General features: G+C 48.7%; 1 protein-coding gene across 2 annotated transcripts in view; it reads left to right on the top strand.

Annotated features, from left to right (window-relative positions):
- The window catches only part of MAP2K7 (mitogen-activated protein kinase kinase 7), a 57,312-nt gene that overhangs the window by 22,449 nt on the left and 10,523 nt on the right, over positions 1-24,340 (top strand). The window contains exons 2-8 of one of the 2 annotated variants that reach the window (XM_075346334.1): positions 8,360-8,407; positions 8,946-9,084; positions 11,515-11,581; positions 21,215-21,328; positions 21,499-21,618; positions 23,504-23,611; positions 23,723-23,902. In XM_075346334.1, coding sequence (XP_075202449.1) covers positions 8,360-8,407; positions 8,946-9,084; positions 11,515-11,581; positions 21,215-21,328; positions 21,499-21,618; positions 23,504-23,611; positions 23,723-23,902 — 776 coding nt within the window. The remainder of the gene's footprint in view (positions 1-8,359; positions 8,408-8,945; positions 9,085-11,514; positions 11,582-21,214; positions 21,329-21,498; positions 21,619-23,503; positions 23,612-23,722; positions 23,903-24,340) is intronic. The other variant, XM_075346335.1, reaches the window with a different exon arrangement.

Genomic DNA, 24,340 nt, shown 5'->3' on the forward strand with positions numbered 1-24,340 from the left:
CAGTAGGGCAAGTTGTAGGACGAGAGGAGGATAGGAGCCTGGAGACTTCCTCCTCTGTGACTGGGTCAAATGTGGAAAGTGAGCTGGATGGAATATGGGGAGGGATGGGATTCACAGGGCTTGGTGGCTGGGAGCTGATCTCTTGGCGGATGTTTTTAATTTTCTCTGTGAAATACGAGGCCAGGTCATCAGCATGAAGGGCTGTGACAGGGGTCTGTACTTTGGGACTGAGGAGGGAGTGAAAGGTGTCAAAGAGTTTTTTTGGATTGTTGGCAAGTGAGGAAACAAGGTTGGTGAAGTAGGTCTGTTTGGCGAGGTGAAGGGAATAGTTATAGGTCCTTAACATGAACTTGTAGTGGATGAAGTTTTCTGGTGTGCGGGTTTTCCTCCATAGGCGTTCGGCGCTCCTGGAGCATCGCTGGAGAAATCGAGTTTGTGATGTGAGCCAGGGCTGTTTTACTCTGTGTTTGGTCTTTCTGAGGGTGAGGGGCGCTACTTGGTCTAGCGTAGTCCTGAGTGTGTCATTGTAGTGCTTTACAGCCAGATCAGGACAGGAAAGTGAGGATATAGGGGACAGTGATGTGTGTAAAGAGTCTGAAAGTGTCTGAGAATCGATGGCCTGTAGGTTTCTGAATGTGTGATTGGTGGGAGTGTGCTGGGGCGGACGAGGGTTTGTGAGCTTGAAGGAGAGGATGTTGTGGTCAGAGAGGGGAAGAGGTGAGTTGTCAAAGTCAGAGATTGAGCAGAGGCGGATAAAGACCAGGTCAAGGGTGTTACCATCTTCATGTGTCTCAGAGGATGAGAGCTGTGAGAGGCCAAGGGAGGTGGTGACAGATAGAAGCTGGGATGCAGAAGGGGAGGAGGGGCTGTTCATGGGGATGTTAAAGTCTCCTAGGATCAGGGTTGGTAACTCTGAGGACATGAAGTGTGACAGCCAGGCTGAAAAGTGGTCAAGGAACTGGGTGGGTGAGCCTGGTGGACGGTATATGACAGCTACTCTGAGGGGAAGGGGGTGGAAGAGCCTGATGGTGTGGACCTCAAAGGATGGGAATGAGAGTGATGGAGCTGGGGGGATGACCTGGAAAGTGCACTGTGGGGACAGTAGTAAGCCTACTCCACCACCATGTCTGTTTCCAGGTCTTGGTGAATGGGAAAAGTGTAAACCACCATGAGAGATGGCAGCAGGGGAAGTAGTATCAGAATCCTGAATCCAGGTTTCAGTTAGGCCTAGTAAGTTAAGAGAGTTATTGAGAAAGAGGTTGTGAATGTAAGGAAGCTTGTTACATACGGACCGTGGATTCCATAGAGCACAATTAAAAGAGGGAAGCGAGGGTGTACAGGGAATGTTAATAATATTATCAGGGTTTCTATGGGAGGTGGGGGAGGGGGTACAGTTAGCCTGGGGTGGACCGGGATTAGGAGAGATATCACCTGAAAGAAGTAGGAGTAGAAGGAGAAAGGTCAGATGGTTTTTGGACTTGTGGCATGGCTTTTTTTGGAAGTCCCTGGAGCTTGATTGAGTCAGATTATTAAGATAGGTGAAAAGAGCCTGGGAGCTGTACATAGGAGAGGGGAGGAGAGAGGGGCTGATGTGGATGAGTGGTGATGGAGGGGGGACAGGGCGGTGAAAGTGAACAGAAAAAGCACATAGGATGATAGAGAGTGAGATAATAGTTAAGGTTAAAACAGATGGTGTCAAAGAGTAATTTACCTGCAGACTCCTGCCCTGACTAACTGCCATTGAGGTAACTGCCCAGCACTTCGCAATGATGGCACTTAGCAAGAGATGGCATGCATGCAACACCCCGCATGCATGCACCCCTTAAGAAAGACACAAATATATAGGGCTGACTAGAGGGGTAGGTGAGGGGGATTATGGGAGCTCAGCTTGTTAAGGGAAATCAACAAATGCTGATCACACCAGGGGATGATTAAGGAATCAAAGGGAACAGGACACTTGACACCCACCCGGACTTCCAGTCTACACAGATTTACACCATCCACCATCAGATAACATTTACAAAGAGGAATATACAGTCATACATCAGTGAATATTACATAGATTATGAAAATGACAGAGCATACATCACAGGAAGCAGAGTTATATACCAGAACACATATTCAGCCAATGCAGTGGGGAACAGACAATTCACTTGACAGGAAGCAGAGTTATATACCAGAACACATATTCAGCCAATGCAGTGGGGAACAGACAATTCACTTGACAGGAAGCAGAGTTATATACCAGAACACATATTCAGCCAATGCAGTGGGGAACAGACAATTCACTTGACAGGAAGCAGAGTTATATACCAGAACACATATTCAGCCAATGCAGTGGGGAACAGACAATTCACTTGACAGGAAGCAGAGTTATATACCTGTGTGAAGAGAGAGAGAAGACGGAAGTTAGTCCACTGCCATTGAGGTAACTGCCCAGCACTTCGCAATGATGGCACTTAGCAAGAGATGGCATGCATGCAACACCCCGCATGCATGCACCCCTTAAGAAAGACACAAATATATAGGGCTGACTAGAGGGGTAGGTGAGGGGGATTATGGGAGCTCAGCTTGTTAAGGGAAATCAACAAATGCTGATCACACCAGGGGATGATTAAGGAATCAAAGGGAACAGGACACTTGACACCCACCCGGACTTCCAGTCTACACAGATTTACACCATCCACCATCAGATAACATTTACAAAGAGGAATATACAGTCATACATCAGTGAATATTACATAGATTATGAAAATGACAGAGCATACATCACAGGAAGCAGAGTTATATACCAGAACACATATTCAGCCAATGCAGTGGGGAACAGACAATTCACTTGACAGGAAGCAGAGTTATATACCAGAACACATATTCAGCCAATGCAGTGGGGAACAGACAATTCACTTGACAGGAAGCAGAGTTATATACCAGAACACATATTCAGCCAATGCAGTGGGGAACAGACAATTCACTTGACAGGAAGCAGAGTTATATACCAGAACACATATTCAGCCAATGCAGTGGGGAACAGACAATTCACTTGACAGGAAGCAGAGTTATATACCAGAACACATATTCAGCCAATGCAGTGGGGAACAGACAATTCACTTGACAGGAAGCAGAGTTATATACCAGAACACATATTCAGCCAATGCAGTGGGGAACAGACAATTCACTTGACAGGAAGCAGAGTTATATACCAGAACACATATTCAGCCAATGCAGTGGGGAACAGACAATTCACTTGACAGGAAGCAGAGTTATATACCTGTGTGAAGAGAGAGAGAAGACGGAAGTTAGTCCACTGCCATTGAGGTAACTGCCCAGCACTTCGCAATGATGGCACTTAGCAAGAGATGGCATGCATGCAACACCCCGCATGCATGCACCCCTTAAGAAAGACACAAATATATAGGGCTGACTAGAGGGGTAGGTGAGGGGGATTATGGGAGCTCAGCTTGTTAAGGGAAATCAACAAATGCTGATCACACCAGGGGATGATTAAGGAATCAAAGGGAACAGGACACTTGACACCCACCCGGACTTCCAGTCTACACAGATTTACACCATCCACCATCAGATAACATTTACAAAGAGGAATATACAGTCATACATCAGTGAATATTACATAGATTATGAAAATGACAGAGCATACATCACAGGAAGCAGAGTTATATACCAGAACACATATTCAGCCAATGCAGTGGGGAACAGACAATTCACTTGACAGGAAGCAGAGTTATATACCAGAACACATATTCAGCCAATGCAGTGGGGAACAGACAATTCACTTGACAGGAAGCAGAGTTATATACCAGAACACATATTCAGCCAATGCAGTGGGGAACAGACAATTCACTTGACAGGAAGCAGAGTTATATACCAGAACACATATTCAGCCAATGCAGTGGGGAACAGACAATTCACTTGACAGGAAGCAGAGTTATATACCTGTGTGAAGAGAGAGAGAAGACGGAAGTTAGTCCACTGCCATTGAGGTAACTGCCCAGCACTTCGCAATGATGGCACTTAGCAAGAGATGGCATGCATGCAACACCCCGCATGCATGCACCCCTTAAGAAAGACACAAATATATAGGGCTGACTAGAGGGGTAGGTGAGGGGGATTATGGGAGCTCAGCTTGTTAAGGGAAATCAACAAATGCTGATCACACCAGGGGATGATTAAGGAATCAAAGGGAACAGGACACTTGACACCCACCCGGACTTCCAGTCTACACAGATTTACACCATCCACCATCAGATAACATTTACAAAGAGGAATATACAGTCATACATCAGTGAATATTACATAGATTATGAAAATGACAGAGCATACATCACAGGAAGCAGAGTTATATACCAGAACACATATTCAGCCAATGCAGTGGGGAACAGACAATTCACTTGACAGGAAGCAGAGTTATATACCAGAACACATATTCAGCCAATGCAGTGGGGAACAGACAATTCACTTGACAGGAAGCAGAGTTATATACCAGAACACATATTCAGCCAATGCAGTGGGGAACAGACAATTCACTTGACAGGAAGCAGAGTTATATACCAGAACACATATTCAGCCAATGCAGTGGGGAACAGACAATTCACTTGACAGGAAGCAGAGTTATATACCAGAACACATATTCAGCCAATGCAGTGGGGAACAGACAATTCACTTGACAGGAAGCAGAGTTATATACCAGAACACATATTCAGCCAATGCAGTGGGGAACAGACAATTCACTTGACAGGAAGCAGAGTTATATACCTGTGTGAAGAGAGAGAGAAGACGGAAGTTAGTCCACTGCCATTGAGGTAACTGCCCAGCACTTCGCAATGATGGCACTTAGCAAGAGATGGCATGCATGCAACACCCCGCATGCATATAAGATTATCTAAGCACAGGAGCTTTTTTTTTTTTTTTTTTTTATACACATCCAATTGTGGAAATTATTATTCCAAGATCTTATAAAATTAACTTTGTTCTTGTAACAACCCCTTCACAACCTTCGACATATATGTACAGGAGCAGCAGTGGCCTTGCGATCGCCGCCGGGAGCTTTGCTTACTTGACTGCTGAGACACAGCTCTCACAGCCAGGAGCGGTGCCTGCACCACACCAGGCTGTTTAGTCACCTAAATGCCACAATCGATATCCCTCTCCCTTCTGATCAGCGCCCCCGTAACTTAATTGCAAGAGCCTGATCTTTGCCATGGCCATGTGATGAAATCCAGCTCGGCTAGCTACAGCAAGCCTGTTTGACCATGTCTGGAGCATGGTCTAAGAGGCTTCTGCCAGTGCAGCATTGACAGGTGTAATGCATTGCCGTGACACAGCAATGCATTACACGTAACGTGATCTATTTCAAGGTGCTCACCAAACATCTAGATAAATTCCTTGAGGGGTCTAGTTTCCAAAATGCAAAATTGTGGAGTTGGTCCTCTGTTTAAGCTCCTTAGGTGGTCTCCAAACACGTCATTGTGTCGATTAACGTTTCTAAACAATTTTGCTCTTTACAAGTCAAATGGCGCTCCTTCCCTTCCGAGCCCTGCCGTGCGCCCAAACAGTAGATTTCCACCACATGTGGGATACCTGTGAACTCTGGAAATTGCACAACAAATTGGTTGGCGCATTTGCTCCTGTTACTCTTGTGAAAATGCAAAATATGGGTGTAAAATAACATTATTGGGGCCCCACAAAGTCACTTCAAATGTGTCCCTAAAAAAAAGCTTTTGGAATTTTTTTTTCTTGCAAAGATGAGAAATTGCTGATGAACTTTTAACCCTTCTAAGTTCCTTTTTAAAAAATAAAAAAAAATTCAATTTTAAAAATGATGGTGATGTAAAGTGGACAGACCAGGTAAAGGGGTTAAAGTTAGCTGTGGATGGGATTCTTAGAAAAGATAAAAGGTGGCACAGTTACCCCCCCCCCCCCCCCCAGCACTGCCCCCATTAACCTTTTATATTGGAGAGATGAGATTAAATCCAAAGCACCTGACCCTGCAGCCTTGGTGATCTTGGCAATCTCTGGCAGAGATGGACAGAGCGATGGGTGGGTTCCGGCTGTATGTATGCCTCCTTTTTTATTTTTTCATGCATCCTTTTCTACTGATAATGTTTAAAGGAGACCGAAACGTCCGAGAGCCGTAACTTTTTTTTATTTTTGTTGTCAATTTTGCCATATCGGGGCTTGTTTTTTGCAGGACGAGTTGTACTTTTAAATGAAGTGTACACAAAATTTGCAGCAACCAAAAACGTAATTTTGGCGTTTGAAATTTTTTTTTCCAGCAACGCCGTTTACAAGTCAGATTAATTGATTTTATGTTTTGACAGATCGGGGATTTCTGAACACGGAGATACCAAATGTGGTTTTTTGTTTTTGTTTTTTTTCCTAACCCTTTAATTTTCAATGGGGTGAAGGGGAGGTGATTTCAACTATTAAGGTTTTTTTTTAACTTTTTATTTTTTACTTTTTTATTTATTTTTTTTTTAAATATTATTTTACTAGACCCCTTAGGCCGTAGGTGATTATAAGGATCAGCAGTCTGAGCTCTACTTCATTTCTGTTGATCACAGCTACACAGCGATCACCAGAAATACTCACTTCTTGTCACTGGCAGCACTTGGCCAGAAGTGAGTCATCACATGACCCTGTGCTACCATGACAAACATCGGCTCACGGTGATCACGTCAGGACACCAACAATGGAGTCGGGTAAGTGAAGATTTACCGCTCCGGGGATTTAAGTCGTGGTAACATTTTGACATTGCGATTTAAGGGGTTAACAGGCACAGGTGGATTGCGGATCCACTGGTGCCTGCGACTCGCACATGTCACCTGTTCAAATGAGCTGACGTATGCGGATCACCAGCAGCAGCCGCTGGTGATGACAACTATATGTTAGGACGTACTGTTATGGCCCGTGGTAGTTAAGGGGTTAATGATTGAGCCTGAATCACTAGTACAGTCGTTGCTTGCGTTTCCATCAATTTTGTATCTACATTCTTGTTTGGCCAAATTACACTGCTCTCTATGCATAATAGTCTAGAGGTCAGTCAATACTGTAACCAGCGAGACCCCATTAGACTGTAAGGGGTACGTTGCACACTACGACATCGCAAGCCGATGTTGTGATGCTGAGCACGATAGTCCCCGCCCCCGTTGCAGCAGCGATATCTTGTGATTGCTGCCGTAGCAAACATTATCGTTACGGCAGCTTCACATGCACTCACCTGCCCTGCGACGTCGCTCTGGCCGGCGAACCGCCTCCTTCCTAAGGGGGCGGTTAGTGCGGCGTTACAGCGACGTCACACGGCAGGTGGCCAATAGGAGCGGAGGGGCGGAGATGAACCAGACGTAAACATCCCGCCCACCTCCTTCCTTCCGCATAGCCAGTGGAGGCAGGTAAGGAGATGTTCCTCGCTCCTACGTCTTCACACACAGCGATGTGTTCTGCCTGCTGGAACGAGGAAGATCGTACCGCCGCAGCTGCGAAATTATGGAAATGTCAGACCCTACACCGATCATGCGATAACGACGCTTTTGCGCTCGTTAATCGTATGTAAAAGGATTCACATACTGCGATGTCGACAGCGACGCCGGATGTGCGTCACTTTCGATTTGACCCCACCAACATCGCACCTGCGATGTCGTAGTGTGTAAAGTACCCCTAACTGTCATGTCAAGGAAGATACTGGTAACGCTGAATATAAGGTCATCCTGCCTGATTTGGGTGATGTCCAATATCACATGGCTTTTCCCGCGCTGGTTCTCGGTACCTGGGTAGGACACTGGTGTGGAGAAAGGTTTAGTCTGAAGTAGAAAAGAAACTGTTGGTACCGGTGACATCATTGGGGAGACCATCAATCTAGGGGTATTCCTTTGCCATAAGTGACCAGTAGATGAGGATCCACCCTCTGTTGATGTGGATGTGCATGTGAGTGGCTCCGATGTCACTGAGGGCCTGTGCAGCCACCTCACCATTCATTCTTCACCTGGATGTGGTGCCCTTCTCTCAGGGAAATGGGGCGACCTCCGCTCGGAAGTTGGGTACGGTGCCAGAGGTTGGAGCCGCGTCTGTCAGACTTATATCATTGCCTGAGTATATGCCGTAAGCTGGTTATACCTGTCTGTTGGGAAATGTTCTTCTCCATGTATCTTCCCTTCCTTCATTACCACTGGACATTTTCTTGACATCCAGTCTATACTCTTCCGTTCCTCATTTTCATGTTTTCGGCCCTCTGTTCACCCCCGACCCTACTGTCTTCTGTCCCTTTTTCCGGTTGTCTCCTTGTTATCTCTTAGGTTGCTCTGTATTTTATGTTGATTTTATTTTTTTTCCCGTATTTTTCCCCCAGTTATTCTCATCACTCTAAGCCCCACGCCCGCTCCATCCCAGAGAGCAGGTACCGGATCGTCCTTTATCAGCTCTTCACTTGCTCTAGGCCCAGCTAACCTCCTCCTCCATATGTCACTCTTAACATGCATCCACTGCTATTTTCTTGTGTGTTTTTCGTTGGTTTTTTTGTTAACCTTTTCCAATGTTTCTCTCCTCATTCTGACCCCTTCGTATACATTTGATCTGTCACCCGTCCCCTCCGCTGCTCAGGCTTGGCAATGCTCTACCACCTGTCTTTGTGCATGGGAGGGGGAATGTTGCATGCAGTGTGGACACAGCATGGAGGCTTTGTAAGGAGCATGAGCTCACAAGAGCCTAACAAAGAGAGGAGGTGGGAAAGGGTTAAAAAGCAAGTACTAAGATTTACACAGGTATATTGCATGAGAATAACTGGACTAATGGGGTGCACCAGTATAGGGAAAGTAGGATACACTGGGGGTGGCACACACTGGGTAATGAGGACATTGCTGTTGCTCAATGCTTATCTTTGTTGGCTAGTCTTTCGCCTTCTTCTACATACCGGCCTCTACCCCTTTTTTGTGCAGCCTTACAACTTCCTCTAGCCAATGATGGACACACTCGTCCTGACAACCCCACACACCATCACACTTCATTGCCAGTCCGACCACGGAATATGCTGAGCCTGCCACAAACCAACTACCTGACACAGCGGAGCCTGGAGAGGTAAGCGTGACGCCTGCTAAACTGTGTTATAGTTATGTGTAACGGACCCATTCGAAGAGTAAGTGCTCATGAGTCCATTGCATTCAGTCTTCACCATGCCAGCCTGACTGATAGGTGCAATTTATACTGAGCAAGTGAGATCTCAGCAGGGAGGAAGGACAGTGAGGAGCTGTCAGAGATTAAAGGGTTGTTCCTATCTTTAAAGTTAACTTGTCAGGTGCAATATGCACCCAGAACCTCGAGCAGTCCCTATATCTAGTAGCATACATAAAGAGATGTCTAGAAAACGTATTTCTAAAGGTCCTTAATGGTATGCTAATGAGTTACGGGGACTTGTCGCAATGGCATTCCCCCCCCCCCCCCCAACTAGTCCGCCCTCCTAGCATGTTAGTACGTCCACAGGGGTGTGCGAACATGCTATTCAATGCCCATTGCCCAATGTCATTGGCATGGACGCGCCTACCTGTGTCCGCTGTCACCACTTCAGAACGTTGGGTTTAGTGTCAGTGCGCGTGATCAGTAGTCCCAGCACTTCTGGTCATGCGCACTAGACCTCTCTGAAGCCGGGACGCGTCCACCCGGCTTCATACTGTGAATGGCCGGAAGTGCCGGGACTACTGATCACACGCACTGACACTAAACCCAGCCTTCTCAAGCAGTGACAACGCACACTAGTTCGCGTCACAGCTGATGATGCTAGGCAATGGGTATTGAATAGCATGTTTGCATGTCCCTGTGGGTGTGTGAACATGCTAAGAGGGAGGACTAGTTGGGGGAAGTAACGCCCTTGCGACTAGTCCCCGCGCTCATTAGCATATCATAAAGGATGTTTAGAAATACTATTTCTAAAGATCCCTTTATCTATGCTAGTGTGTACAGGGACGGTTAGGCAGGGATTAGCAATATGCACTCAGAACTGCTCATGGTTCTGGGTGCATATTGGGCCTGACAGGTTCCCTTTAAAGATGGATATTGAAGGTCCTTATAATAACAAGCACTGATATGAAGACATTAGCTGCATTCACTGTAAATTGATAATTACAGTTAGAATAATCTGTAAGTTTCTTCACCGTAAAGTGAGGTGAAGCTGAGAGGTCGGGTACGAGCTGTTGTATATTTGCTAATATGCACTAACGAGTCCAGCATTCGGAGCTATGGAAGTGCTCAAGCCTTCTTCACACCAGGTCGGGGGACACTCTTGTGTCCTTAGTTTTAACAAGACCATCTGTAAGCCCCTCATTCAAAAGGAGCGCTTGTTCTATGAAACGCTCCCTGCAGAAATCTGTATGTATACCTCCAATACAGTATAAGTGTGGTATCTGTAAGCTTTGAAGAAGATGGAGATGCGCATCTATGCCTTATTCCCTACCTTTTACACCGGGACCAAGCCAACTTGGAGAATGTCGACTTCTTGACGGACTGCAGCAAGGTCAAAAGTAAACTGCTCAGGTGGTCTAATAAGGAAGGTCTTCTGTTGGCATATGATAACCTCACTAAATAAAGAGTCCGACAACATAGGAAAGAAGAGAAAATGAAAAAACACCAATTAGGAGAAATGTGAATGGTTAAAGAAATCTCAAGTCTTGTAGTACAGCATGGAGGAAAAAGGAACGTCAGCTCACAATTGAAGCAACCTATGGAGTAGGAGATGTCACAAACAACAGCTCCAGCGCATGAAAGAAAATGCCAAACACAGGAACCAGTACAAATACAGTATATCGTAGTGGAAAACCGGACGTGTCTGTACCAGGTACCCCCGTGTCCTGGATCTGAAGATGAGAAGGCACAGCATGGTGACATCACATCAGAACCTGTAGATGACTTGTCTATTACCAGCCATGTTATAGAGTCTGTCATTGACTTAGAGTAGTGAGGTGGCATTAGTAAAGGTTTCCTCTCCTGGAGGAGAGCCACTTTGCATTAGTTTTTGGGCTTTGCTTATCTTTCACTAGAGATGAGTGACATGATTCGCCGGACCCTGGTTGGCAGCCGCCTCTGTGTTACCTTTGAACAGAAGCCCGATGAACCACCCCCTGTCTGGCGCCATCCTTGTCCCCTTCTCCGTTGAATTTACCTGGGGTCATCACGTGGGCGTCTGGCCAGACCTACTAATCAGGAGGGGATCTGGGGATGCCAGTAGGTCTCCAATACTTGTGTGGCCTCTGCACCAAGATCGTGCAAATCGATTCGCTCATCTCAATCTGTTTATCACTGGAGACATCACTGGAGCATTATAATTCCTAATGTGTAGAGATTTGTCAGTAAACCGGTGGTCTCCTCATGGTGGTCCATCAGACACTCTGCCTTTACTACATAGATCCACCGGTTCTCATCTGTGATTCTCAGCTACTGCTCAATATTTTTTTCTGCCTTGAACTCCATTATTGTGAAGCATTATGGCCTCTTATTTATTTTTTTTCTGATTTTTAGCACTGAAATTGACCAGAAGCTGCAAGAAATAATTAAGCAGACTGGGTATCTTGTCATCGATGGGCAGGTGAGTTCTGTTCTAACTGGGAGAGGGGTCTTGTGTGAGATGTAGGATTGTGAATGTGTGCCATGTATGTACATGCGGCAAGGTTCTCCCCCGGCGGCTACGGGACCTTCCATTATGACATAGATGTCATGTTATACATTTACACTTCTGAGATGTGTGGTCTCCCACCACCAAAGTCTACTGACATCGCATGGTCTTCAGCAATCGATGCAGCGATGCTCAGTTGGTTACCAGCTTTTGGGGAAGGGTCAAATTCATTTTACCTCTTATCGAGCTTAGTGTCACTATCGCTTGCAGTCACTGTTCACACTGGGCCCAAGATCTATCATCCTTATTATACGCTCTTGACTCGTTAAAAGGAACTTGTCACCGGATGTTTATAATACTTACCTAACTGTTGGTGTGGAGCAGACTTTTCGGATGGGCCTCTCTGTTCTCCGGGTCCCGCGCCTCCTCTTTTTGCCATCTTCGTCCTCCTTCTGAAGCTAGTGTGGATGACATGTTCTACATAATGTACACTAGCCGACAGTGAGGTCCTGCGCAGGCGCTCTTTGACCTGCCCTGCTCAGATGGCCGAAAGAGGAGATGCGGGACCCGGAGAACAGAGAAGCTTATTCGACCAGTCTACTCCGCACCGACCGTTAGGTAAGTATTATAAGCATCCGGTGACAGGTTCCCTTTAAAGGGGTTGTCCACTACTAGGTCAACCTTTTCTGGTTCCACGTTTCCCCCAGGTAAAATAAAAAAAGCCTATTCTCCTCTGACGTGCCTGCGCCGTTCCAGTGAGCACCACATACAATCACCACCGGGTTGCCTCTTCCTGCCATTGGACGATTAAGTTAATTAACAGGAAGTGAGCTCTGCTCATCCTCTCGATTACTCCTGTGTCCAAAGTCAAACCAAAAAAATGGAGTAACCCATCAACTAAAATTTAATTTATTGAAAAATTCTTTAAAAATAGCATACATCAAACAGTACAAAGGTAAAAAAAAAGGAGAAATTTTATACATATACATCCCACTAGTAGGGGATGTGCCCCAAAAAAGTCCAATTACATTCAAAAGCAGAATCGCTGACTATAGAACATCAATCTCAGAGTGGGATGAAATAATGAGTATGCTAAATTAACCATAGTAGATCTGCCCACATAAACAACCCACACAGTAGGATATCAATGCTGGAATATCAGCATATTGAATGAGGAGGACCTCCTGAGGAGTCATGACAGCCCCAACGCACGTTTCGCCTATAGTGGTTCTCTTAAAGGAAAGAGGGGAGCCAGCCATGATTTTATGCGGTGCTTGCTGGAATGGCACGGGAAGGGGGGGAGGGAGTATAGGCTATTTTTATTTTACCTGGGGGAAATGTGGAATCAGAAGGGGATGTCCCAGTAGTGAACAACCCCTTTTAACCAATACATTCCCACGGTCCTCTGTTCCTGCTATCTAGTAGGAGCAGGTCAGGACACTGGAGGACAAAATAGACCTGGTTGATCACCACTGCTATCTGCTCTTTTTCAACTTGCGTCACACGGATACCAACTGCAATCTCTGGGTGTCCACCCCACAATCATAAGAGATTCAGGGTCTTAACAGATAATAGACAGAGATTAGCTCTGCCAGTGATTGTGGGGATCTGACTGTTCACCCCAATGTTTTGTTTTTTTTCCATGTCTGTGAATATTGTAAACGTGTTTTTTTTTGTGCAAGGATTATAATACCATACAAAGCTTTATACAGCTATGGCAGTACAAATGAACAATAAATACATTTGGCTATAGGTATGCAGAGGTGTAGATCGGCCATTAAAGGGTCATTACCATCTTCATAGCTTGTAAAACAAACACTTTTGCAATTTGCTTATTAAAGGGTCATGTGAACAAAATGCTAATAACTTGTAGATATGGGTTTAATCTGTATGTAATCTGTTCTGAACCTGTTGTGGCAGCCCCTCTGCCTGGAGGACATTACCTTTATTCTACCCAGTTGCGTTCGGGCTCCAGTCATAGGGGCAGCGCCGGCGCAGTTTGTCTCCGCCCAGTGAATAGTGCGCAGCGGCTGTAACTGCACCACCAGCACGGACTGTCAGCCACTCATCATTAGAACTGGCTGTCAGTCTTTGCCAAGGAATGCCCCTTTTTTTTTCCCAGTGATTGACAGTAGTTTGCGCACGCATGCTCAGACTGAATTCACTTCTCTGCGCGGATGCTGCTGATGCTTTGGAGCGCTGGCTCTTACAGCTGACAAGCGCTGTGATGTGCCTTCTAATTACAAGCAGCGCTTGTCAGCTGAAAGGGCCAGTGCTCCAAAGCTTCGGCAGGATCCGTGCAGAGGAGAGTGAAATCGGTCATCTGAGCATGTGTGCGCTGACTCCTGTCAATCACTGAAGGGCAGCTTGCCCCATAATGGACAATCCTTGGTCATTTTGGCCAATTCTGGTACCCAAATCGGACAACGGTGGGAAGCGGAGGCTGCGTGACAGGAAAGGTGACCCACACAGAGATGAGAAGCATCGCAAGTAACACAAGTATATTAGACAAGCGATTGTTAGGAAGGGTTAAGACTCAGGAAAGGGAGGCAAATAGTAGTGGAAAACCACTTTAACACAGGTTTTTCCTAGGAGACCGACCACCGCTGCTGTTTGGCTTGTTAGCACTGTGCTGAAGCTTGCGGGAATTAGGAGGTACCGCACTCCTGCGATCCTTTCCAGCTTCAAATCAATAGCAAAAAGCTTGTATGCACTGCACTTTTTCTGCTGTCTAGCACTGGTGGTCTGTCTCCAAGGCAACAAGCTGTAAACAAAGTGCTAATCTAATTTCTCAGCAGCGGCTAAAGGTAAGAATATTGCCTCCTTGTATAGCTTCTGCCTCCGGAGGCCACACAAAGTATTACACTTTAAAAAGTGTAACCCCTCCCCTCTGCCTATACACCCTCCCGTGGATCACGGGCTCCTCAGTTTTATGCTTTGTGTGGAAGGAGGCACACATCCACTCATGCATTCTCATATTAGTTATGTCGGTTGGAAGAAAAGAGGGCCCCCACGGGGCCCCCGGCATGTTCCCTTCTCACCCCACTACGTCGGCGGTGTTGTTAAGGTTGAAGTACCCATTGCGGGTACAAAGGCTGGAGCCACATGCCGTCTCCTTCACCATCCCTTAGCGGCTCTGGGAGAAGTGGGATCCTAAGCGGTCATCCATTTACTGGGACCGTGCTCCCTCCGCAGCCCCTGTGGGAACCTGCCGGACCGGAGTCTATTCAACCTCAGGGACCGGGCCCTGCAACTCAAAGGTACTCTGTGTCCCCATTGGGGACTGTGCAGGGAGCGCACTTTCTTCCCGGAAGCTGCGGCAGCTGCTGAATTGAGAAGGCCGGCGGACTTCCGCGCCGACCCTGCCTGCTTGTCGGGCGCGGTCTCAAATTTAGTCCCCGGCTTCATCGCGGCCTAGACGCAAAAATCCCGCCCCCGGGCCTGCCTGTCAGGGGTAAGGGCGGGATTACCGACCTGACGTTGGATGTGAGGGCTGGAGCATCCTGCATGTTTTCCTCCCCCCTCACTGATCACTGTGGGGACCCCAGATTACCGCACTTTCCTGGCGCCGCCCACGGCTCCACTCCTTCCCTGAGAGCTCCGGCAGCCATTTTTTGGCATTCTGCCGGTGGAGGATTCTCAGTGAACAGCTCTGCAGCTCCAGGGGACCTAAGGCAGGGAATCTGGAGGACACGCTCCGCTTGGTAGCGGTCGGTAAGCCACACCGGTCACCCGGTGCTGGTCCCCCTAGGGTGCCGGAATAGATACACATATATATATATATATATATATATATATATAATCTGTTCGGTCGGGCTGTATACCCCTTTTTTCCCCATATACCCTCAGTGATCACTCTCCTAGGAGACAACAGCATGTCGTCCACAAGGAGCAAAGCTGTTAAGGCACAGGGTTTTTTTGCGGCCTGTACCTCTTGTGGGGCTATGTTACCTGCGGGTTCCACCTACCCTCACTGTGAGCAATGCTCGACCCCTGTTTCGCTTGCTCAGCCGGAGCCTCGGTCACTAGTGGGCCCCTCGGCTCATGTAGACCCCCCTGCTCCCCCTGTCCAGGTGGCAGGGACAGAGTTCGCCTCTTTTGCTGAGAAACTCTGAGTCACTTTCACAATCCATGGCTCAGTCTATGGACAAATGGTCTGCGAAGCTGCTAGAAGCTTTGCAGTCCAGACCGGTCCTTTCACAGGCCCCAGCCCCTGTTGGATCGTCGCCTCCAGGCCCCTCTCGGTCCGCGCCGCAGCGCGCTCCCAGGTTGGGCCCTAGGTCTCAGGTGGAGGACTCCTGCCCGGACCACAGTCCTAGACCGGCTAAGCGGGCTCGCTGGGAATCTTCCCCGACTTCTTCACGCTGCTCGGGTTCCCAGCTTGAGGACTCTCTGGAGGAAGAGGCGGACGTCGCAGCTCAGGGCTCTGACCCTGACGTCGCCCTTAACCTTGATACACCTGAAGGGGACGCCTTAGTGAATGATCTTATCTCGTCCATCAACCAGGTGTTGGATCTCTCTCCCCCGCCTCCTACTGTAGAGGAGTCGGCGTCTCAGCAGGAGAAACACCAGTTTCGGTTCCCCAAACGTACACGCAGTGCGTTTTTCGATCACTCTAACTTCAGAGACGCTGCCCAGAAGCCCAGAGCGGTTCCGGACAAGCGCTTTACTAAGCGCCTCACTGACACGCGTTACCCCTTCCCATCTGAAGTCGTTAAGGGTTGGGCTCACTGTCCCAAGGTGGATCCTCCAGTCTCTAGATTGGCGGCTAGATCCGTGGTATCGGTTGCAGATGGCTCATCGCTAAAGGATGCCACTGACAGGCAGATAGAGCTCCTGGTGAAGTCCATCTATGAGGCCACGGGCGCGTCTTTTGCCCCGGCCTTTGCAGCCGTGTGGGCACTCCAAGCTATCTCGGCTTGTCTGGCTGAGATTAATGCTGTCACACGTAATTCTGCTCCGCAAGTTGCGTCTTTGACCTCTCAAGCGTCAGCCTTTTCATCCTACGCCATGAACGCAGTCCTGGACTCTGCTAGCCATACAGCTGTTGCATCCGCTAACTCTGTGGCAGTCCGCAGGGCCATGTGGCTGCGCGAATGGAAGGCAGACTCGGCCTCCAAGAGGTTCTTAACCGGTTTGCCGTTTTCTGGCGACCGCTTGTTTGGCGAACGATTGGATGAGATTATTAAGGAATCCAAGGGAAAGGACTCCTCCTTACCCCAGTCCAAACCTAAGAGACCTCAGCAGAGAAAGATCCAATCGAGGTTTCGGTCCTTTCGTCCCTCCGCCAAGCCCCAATCCTCTTCGTCCAGCAGGCCGGAGAAAGGCCAGAGGAACTCCTATGCGTGGCGGTCCAAGTCACGCCCCCAAAAGGCCGCAGGAGGCACTGCCTCCAAGGCGGCCTCCTCATGTCTCTCGGCCTCCCCTAGCCGCATCCTCGGTCGGTGGCAGGCTCTCCCGCTTTGGCGACGCCTGGTGGCCACATGTTCAAGACCGATGGGTGAGAGACATTCTGTCTCACGGTTACAGGATAGAGTTCAGCTCTCGTCCTGCGGCTCGTTTTTTCAGAACCTCTCCGCCCCCCGCTCAGGCCGACGCACTGTTTCAGGCAGTGGACGCTCTGAAGACAGAAGGAGTTGTGATCCCCGTTCCCCTTCAGGACCGTGGTCGCGGCTTTTACTCCAACTTGTTCGTGGTGCCAAAAAAGGACGGATCATTCCGTCCCGTTCTGGACCTCAAGCTACTCAACAGACATGTGAGAACCAGACGGTTTCGGATGGAATCTCTCCGCTCGGTCATCGCCTCGATGTCACAAGGAGACTTCCTAGCATCGATCGACATCAAGGATGCTTATCTCCACGTGCCGATCGCACCCGAACATCGTTTCTTGCGTTTCGCCATCGGGGACGAACACCTTCAGTTCGTGGCATTGCCTTTCGGCCTGGCGACAGCCCCACGGGATTTTCACCAAAGTCATGGCATCCGTCGTGGCGGTCCTGCACTCTCAGGGCCACTCGGTGATCCCCTACTTAGACGATCTCCTAGTCAGGGCCCCTTCTCGGGTGGCGTGTCAACAAAGCCTTACCGTCGCTCTGGCGACTCTCCAGCAGTTCGGGTGGATCATCAACTTCCCGAAATCCAAGTTAACACCGACCCAATCACTGACTTACCTCGGGATGGAGTTTCATACACAGCCAGCGGTAGTCAAGCTACCGCGGGACAAACAGCTTTCTCTGCAGGCAGGGGTGCAATCACTTCTTCGGAGTCAGTCACACCCCTTAAGGCGCCTCATGCACTTCCTGGGGAAGATGGTGGCAGCGATGGAGGCAGTGCCGTTCGCGCAATTCCATCTGCGGCCACTCCAATGGGACATTCTCCGCAAATGGGACAGGAGGTCGGCTTCTCTCGACAGGAACGTCTCTCTTTCCCTTGCAACCAAGACGTCACTTCAGTGGTGGCTCCTTCCCAATTCTCTATCGCAGGGAAAATCCTTCCTACCCCCAACCTGGGCTGTGGTCACCACGGACGCGAGCCTGTCAGGGTGGGGAGCGGTTTTTCTCCACCACAGGGCTCAGGGAACCTGGACTCCGATAGTCTTCCCTTCAGATCAATGTTCTGGAGATAAGGGCAGTGTATCTAGCCCTATTGGCTTTCCATCGGTGGCTGGAGGGCAGGCAGATCCGTATCCAGTCGGACAACGCCACTGCCGTCGCATACATCAACCACCAAGGCGGCACTCGCAGTCGTCAAGCCTTCCAGGAAGTCCGGCGGATTCTGCAGTGGGTGGAAGCCACAGCCTCCACCATCTCCGCAGTTCACATCCCGGGCGTAGAAAACTGGGAAGCAGATTTTCTCAGTCGTCAGGGCATGGATGCGGGGGAATGGTCTCTGCACCCAGAAGTGTTTCGAGAGATCTGTCGCCGCTGGGGGACGCCGGACGTCGATCTCATGGCGTCACGGCACAACAACAAAGTCCCGGCATTCATGGCACGGTCTCAGGATCACAGAGCTCTGGCGGCGGACGCGTTAGTTCAGGATTGGTCGCAGTTTCGACTGCCTTATGTGTTTCCTCCTCTGGCGATGCTGCCCAGAGTGTTACGCAAGATCAGGTCCGACTGCCGTCGCGCCATTCTCATCGCTCCAGACTGGCCGAGGCGGTCGTGGTACCCGGATCTGTGGCATCTCACGGTGGGTCAACCGTGGGCGCTTCCATACCGCCCAGACTTGCTGCCACAAGGCCCGTTTTTCCATGTGAATTCTGTGGCCCTCAACCTGACTGTGTGGCCATTGAGTCTTGGCTCCTAGCGTCTTCAGGGTTATCTCAGGATGTCATTGCCACCATGAGACAGGCCAGGAAGCCAACGTCCGCCAAGATCTATTACAGGTCTTGGCAAATCTTCTTATCCTGGTGCTCTGATAACGGTTTTCCTCCATGGCCGTTTGCCTTACCCACTTTTCTTTCATTCCTTCAATCCGGAATGGACAAGGGTTTGTCACTCGGCTCTCTCAAGGGCCAAGTATCGGCGCTCTCCGTATTTTTTCAAAAGCGCCTAGCCAGGCTTCCGCAGGTCCGCACGTTCCTGCAGGGAGTTTGCCACATAGTCCCACCTTACAAGCGTCCGCTGGAACCCTGGGATCTTAACAGGGTGCTAACGGCTCTTCAGAAACCACCTTTCGAGCCGCTGCGGGATGTCTCTCTATCACGTCTTTCGCAGAAGGTGGCCTTTCTAGTGGCAGTCACATCACTCCGGAGAGTGTCTGAGCTTGCAGCGCTGTCATGCAAAGCCCCCTTCCTGGTGTTTCACCAGGATAAGGTGGTTCTGCGTCCGGTCCCGGAATTTCTCCCTAAGGTGGTATCCCCTTTTCATCTCAATCAGGATATCTCCTTGCCTTCATTTTGCCCTAATCCAATTCACCAATGTGAAAAGGATTTGCACTTGTTGGATCTGGTGAGAGCACTCCGGCTCTACGTGTCTCGCACGGCGCCCCTGCGCCATTCAGACACGCTCTTTGTCCTTGTCGCTGGCCAGCGTAAGGGCTCTCAGGCCTCCAAGTCAACCTTGGCTCGGTGGATCAAGGAACCGATTCTCGAAGCCTACCGTTCTTCTGGGCTTCCGCTTCCTTCAGGGCTGAAAGCCCATTCTACCAGAGCCGTGGGTGCGTCCTGGGCATTGCGGCACCGGGCTACGGCTCAGCAGGTGTGTCAGGCAGCTACGTGGTCTAGTCTGCACACTTTCACGAAGCACTATCAAGTGCATGCCTATGCTTCGGCAGACGCCAGTCTAGGTAGGCGAGTCCTTCAGGCGGCGGTTGCCCACCTGTAAGAGGGGGCCGTTTTTCGGCTCTTTTTTTATTGAGGTATTCTTTTACCCACCCAGGGACTGCTCTTGGACGTCCCAATTGTCTGGGTCTCCCAATGGAGCGACAAAGAAGAAGGGAATTTTGTTTACTTACCGTAAATTCCTTTTCTTCTAGCTCCTATTGGGAGACCCAGCACCCGCCCCTGTTCCCTTCGGGCTGTTGTTCTTTTGTGTACACATGTTCATGTTGAATTGTTCTTTTGGTTCATGGTTTTCAGTTCTCCGAACATCCTTCGGATTGAATTTACCCTAGACCAATTTATAAGTTTTCTCCTTCCTGCTTTTGCACCAAAACTGAGGAGCCCGTGGTCCACGGGAGGGTGTATAGGCAGAGGGGAGGGGTTACACTTTTTAAAGTGTAATACTTTGTGTGGCCTCCGGAGGCAGAAGCTATACACCCAATTGTCTGGGTCTCCCAATAGGAGCTAGAAGAAAAGGAATTTACGGTAAGTAAACAAAATTCCCTTCTTTACCAGCACTATAATATTTATTCACTTATATAGCGCTATTAATTCCACAGCGCTTTACATACATTGGCAACACTGTCCCTATTGGGGCTCACAATCTAAAGTCCCTATCAGTATGTCTTTGGAGTGTGGGAGGAAATTGGAGAACCCAGAGGAAACCCACATAAACACGAGGAGAACATACAAACTCTTTGCAGTTGTTGTCCTTGGTGGGATTTGAACCCTGGACACCGGCGCTGCAAGACTGCTATGCTAACCACTGAGCCACCCTACCAGCCATTACCCATATATCAAGATGTAAGTGCCCCTTTAGGCACTTTCTAGCCTTTTAAAGGGCTATTCTCATATTTGCTTGATATGTAGCTCACCTCCTGGGGCTGCACCAGTCTTGCGTATGGTGCTCCATTTTGCTCGTCCTGGAATGAGGAGATGGCCACGTATCGGGGCTGATAATCTATGGGATTTCTGAAAATGCCTGAGAACTTACAGAAATTAGTAGAAAACCAGACATGCTCAGTCACCTCGCCATTCCTGGAGGTGCCCATCTCGAGAAGATTGGAACTTTCAATTTGTCAGTATTGATTATTTTAGTCCTGCGACAGTAATGGATCGGTCACCATGATGGATCTGTGACTACCTCCTTGGTGGCAGGGCCAGGAGAAGGCGAGAGGGTGGTGTCATTAATAGCACGACCTCATAGCCACTGACTGTGTATTTTGTGCGGATGATGGGCACAATGTCTGGAATGCGCATTAATGTCTGATATTTCTCACATCTAGAAATACCAGGCGGATATCAATGACTTGGAAAATTTGGGTGAAATTGGCAGTGGGACGTGCGGACAAGTCTGGAAGATGAGATTTAAGAAGACTGGACATGTCATTGCCGTGAAGGTAAGCTGATGTGATGTCCTCAGCACTTGACCTTCCCTTGTTCCCATACGGCTGTGTGACCTCAGAAGAGTCCTTCTCTTTATCTGGGCAGTTTTGGACCTGTTATTTCTTCTGTAGCTGCATTATTACATGGCTGCTCCTTATATACTGTATCTGCTTCTGGGTTTCAGCAAATGCGACGTTCCGGTAACAAGGAAGAAAATAAAAGGATCTTGATGGACTTGGATGTTGTACTGAAGAGCCACGACTGCCCCTACATCGTCCAGTGTTACGGCACCTTCATCACTAATGTAAGCGTTGATTACAGCTGCTTGTCGGTCAGTTATCGTCATGGTTCTCATATATATCATCCCCCGTCCAGGAGGTTAGCAGCTGGCGTGCTTGTGCCAATCTGAGATCGCACCTGATGTGCCGAGCGGCCATACACCCAAGAAAAAAATCAGACCGAATACCTGATTTCCCCCCCCCCCATCACCCCATCACCCCATTACACAAGAAATCTGATTTTTTTTTTTTTTTTTGATTTTCTCTTTTTCTTTAAACTTTTGGGCTTAGGCTTATACGGCTAAATTATCTTTGTTTTTAAGGAGCTGTCTGCTACTAATTTTATTTCCCACAAAGCCTATACTAAATTACCATATTTTTCGTTTTATTATAAGATTATAAGACTCACCCCAAATTTAGAGGAGGAAAATAGGGAAAAGAAAATACATTTTTAATGTTAAAATCAGGGTCCGTCTTATAATCCTAGTGCGTCTTATAATAGCTCACCAGGAGGCAGGGTCGGAGATGCTGCGGGCTCGGAGGAAGGGGTGTCGCGGCCCTGGAGGGTCAGTGGACAGAGGATCGGCGATACTGTGGGCTCGGAGGAGGGGGTGTCACATCTCAGGAGGGTCAGTGGGCGGAGGGTCGGCGATACTGTGGGCTCGGAGGAGGGGGTGTCGCATCTCAGGAGGGTCAGTGGACGGATGGTTGGCGATACTGTGGGCTCTGAGGAGGAGGTGTCACATCTCAGGAGGGTTAGTGGACGGATGGTCGGCGATACTGTGGGCTCGGAGGAGGGGGTGTCACATCTCAGGAGGGTCAGTGGACGGAGGGTCGGCAATGCTGTGCGCTTGGAGGAGGGGGTGTCGCAGTCCAGGAGGGTCGGCGATGCTGCGGGCTTGGGGCTATCGCGGCGTCAGGCTGTATTGAACTGCCAGTGGTTGATGCGATGGACTTCAAGAAAATGGCCGCGGAGGTGGCGCATGCGCAGATTGGCCTCCGCGGCCATTTTTTTGGTCCATCGTATCAACCGCCGGTAATTCAATGGAGCCTGCAGCGCGTTGGCAGATCAATGGCTCCCGCCGCTTCGATACCCCAAAGCCTGCAGTGCCACCGACCCTCTGTCCTTTGACCCTCCTGAGTCACGACACTGCACTGACAACCCCTCCTCTGAGCACTCAGTATCGTTGACCCTGCCACCTGGAAAAAAACCAAAAACCTTCAGTCACCAATATCCAGCACTGTTCTCTCTGATCTTCCTCTCCCAGCTGGATGGGCTTGTGACTGCAGCAGACAATCATTGACCACAGCTGTGACCATCGCGTTGGCTCCAGCACTAATGTCTGTGCCAGCAGAAGGGGAAGCAGAGACCTTCGAGGGTCATAGGTAGCACTTTGAAAGGATAAACCTGGGATCTGTGCAGCAAGTTGTATTATCAGTTTGGTTATAGGTTGTATGCACATGTACAACCTCATTAACTACGGCCTTGATGTGCCAGTTTTTTTAATCAGGTCTTACACTATTATCAAACACGCAGGCAGGACCACACCAGATCACCACTCTGCATAACCCCATATACACAGGTACGCCAATAACATGGCGGCCCCTAGTCCTCAATATATTCTAAATGATGAGATGGCGACGGCATCAAATGCCCAAAAATTACTTTCACTCTTCCATAAAGATCATAGGGGGACAAAATTAGGCTGCTGTATATTGGAATCTGCCTGATTCTGTCTTGGAAAGCATATTGCTGCATGCTCAAACATGACACAATCTGTGCCTGAGCCTCTGACTTGGACAAAATCATTGCTGCGGAGCTGAAAAGCAGCCAGGGCTGGAGCAGATTTGTGTGCCAGGATATCTCCTGTAGTCTTTGTGCCTCTAACCTGTATCCCGTTGGCTCCGCAGACAGACGTATTCATAGCCATGGAGCTGATGGGGACATGTGCAGAAAAGCTGAAGAAGAGGATTCAGGGTCCCATCCCAGAGAGCATCCTAGGAAAAATGACTGTAGCGGTGAGTGGTTCCCGGCACGTCGTCGTCTCCCATTCAATGTTTCTAGTGCCGGATCTAGCGAGATCCTGCCGGCATGTGGATCATATGATTCTTCTATTTTATCTCTTACAGATTGTCAATGCTTTGTACTATCTGAAGGAGAAGCATGGGGTTATACACCGGGATGTCAAGCCTTCCAATATATTGCTGGATGCCAGCGGGCAGATTAAGCTTTGTGACTTTGGCATAAGCGGGCGGCTCGTGGACTCAAAAGCCAAAACCAGAAGTGCGGGTTGTGCGGCTTACATGGCGGTAAGAGAGGACCTAATTGATTAACTTACAGTACAGACCAAAAGTTTGGACACACCTTCTCATTCCAAGAGTTTTCTTTATTTTCTGGACTCTGAAAATTGTAGATTCATATTGAAGGCATCAAAACTATGAATTAAAACATGTGGAATGAAATACTTGAAGTGTGAAAAAACTGAAAATATGTCTTATATTCTAGGTTCTTCAAAGTAACCACCTTTTGCTTTCATTACTACTTTGCACACTCTTGGCATTCTCTTGACGAGCTTCAAGAGGTAGTCACCGGAAATGGTTTTCCAACAGTCTTGAAGGAGTTCCCAGAGATGCTTAGCACGTGTTGGCCCTTTTGCCTTCACTCTGCGATCCAGCTCACCCCAAACCATCTTGATTGGGTTCAGGTCTGGTGACTGTGGAGGCCTGGTCATCTGGCGTAGCACCCCA

This window comes from Anomaloglossus baeobatrachus, chromosome 4, assembly GCF_048569485.1.
Source record: "Anomaloglossus baeobatrachus isolate aAnoBae1 chromosome 4, aAnoBae1.hap1, whole genome shotgun sequence".
NCBI classification, from domain to species: domain Eukaryota; kingdom Metazoa; phylum Chordata; class Amphibia; order Anura; family Aromobatidae; genus Anomaloglossus; species Anomaloglossus baeobatrachus.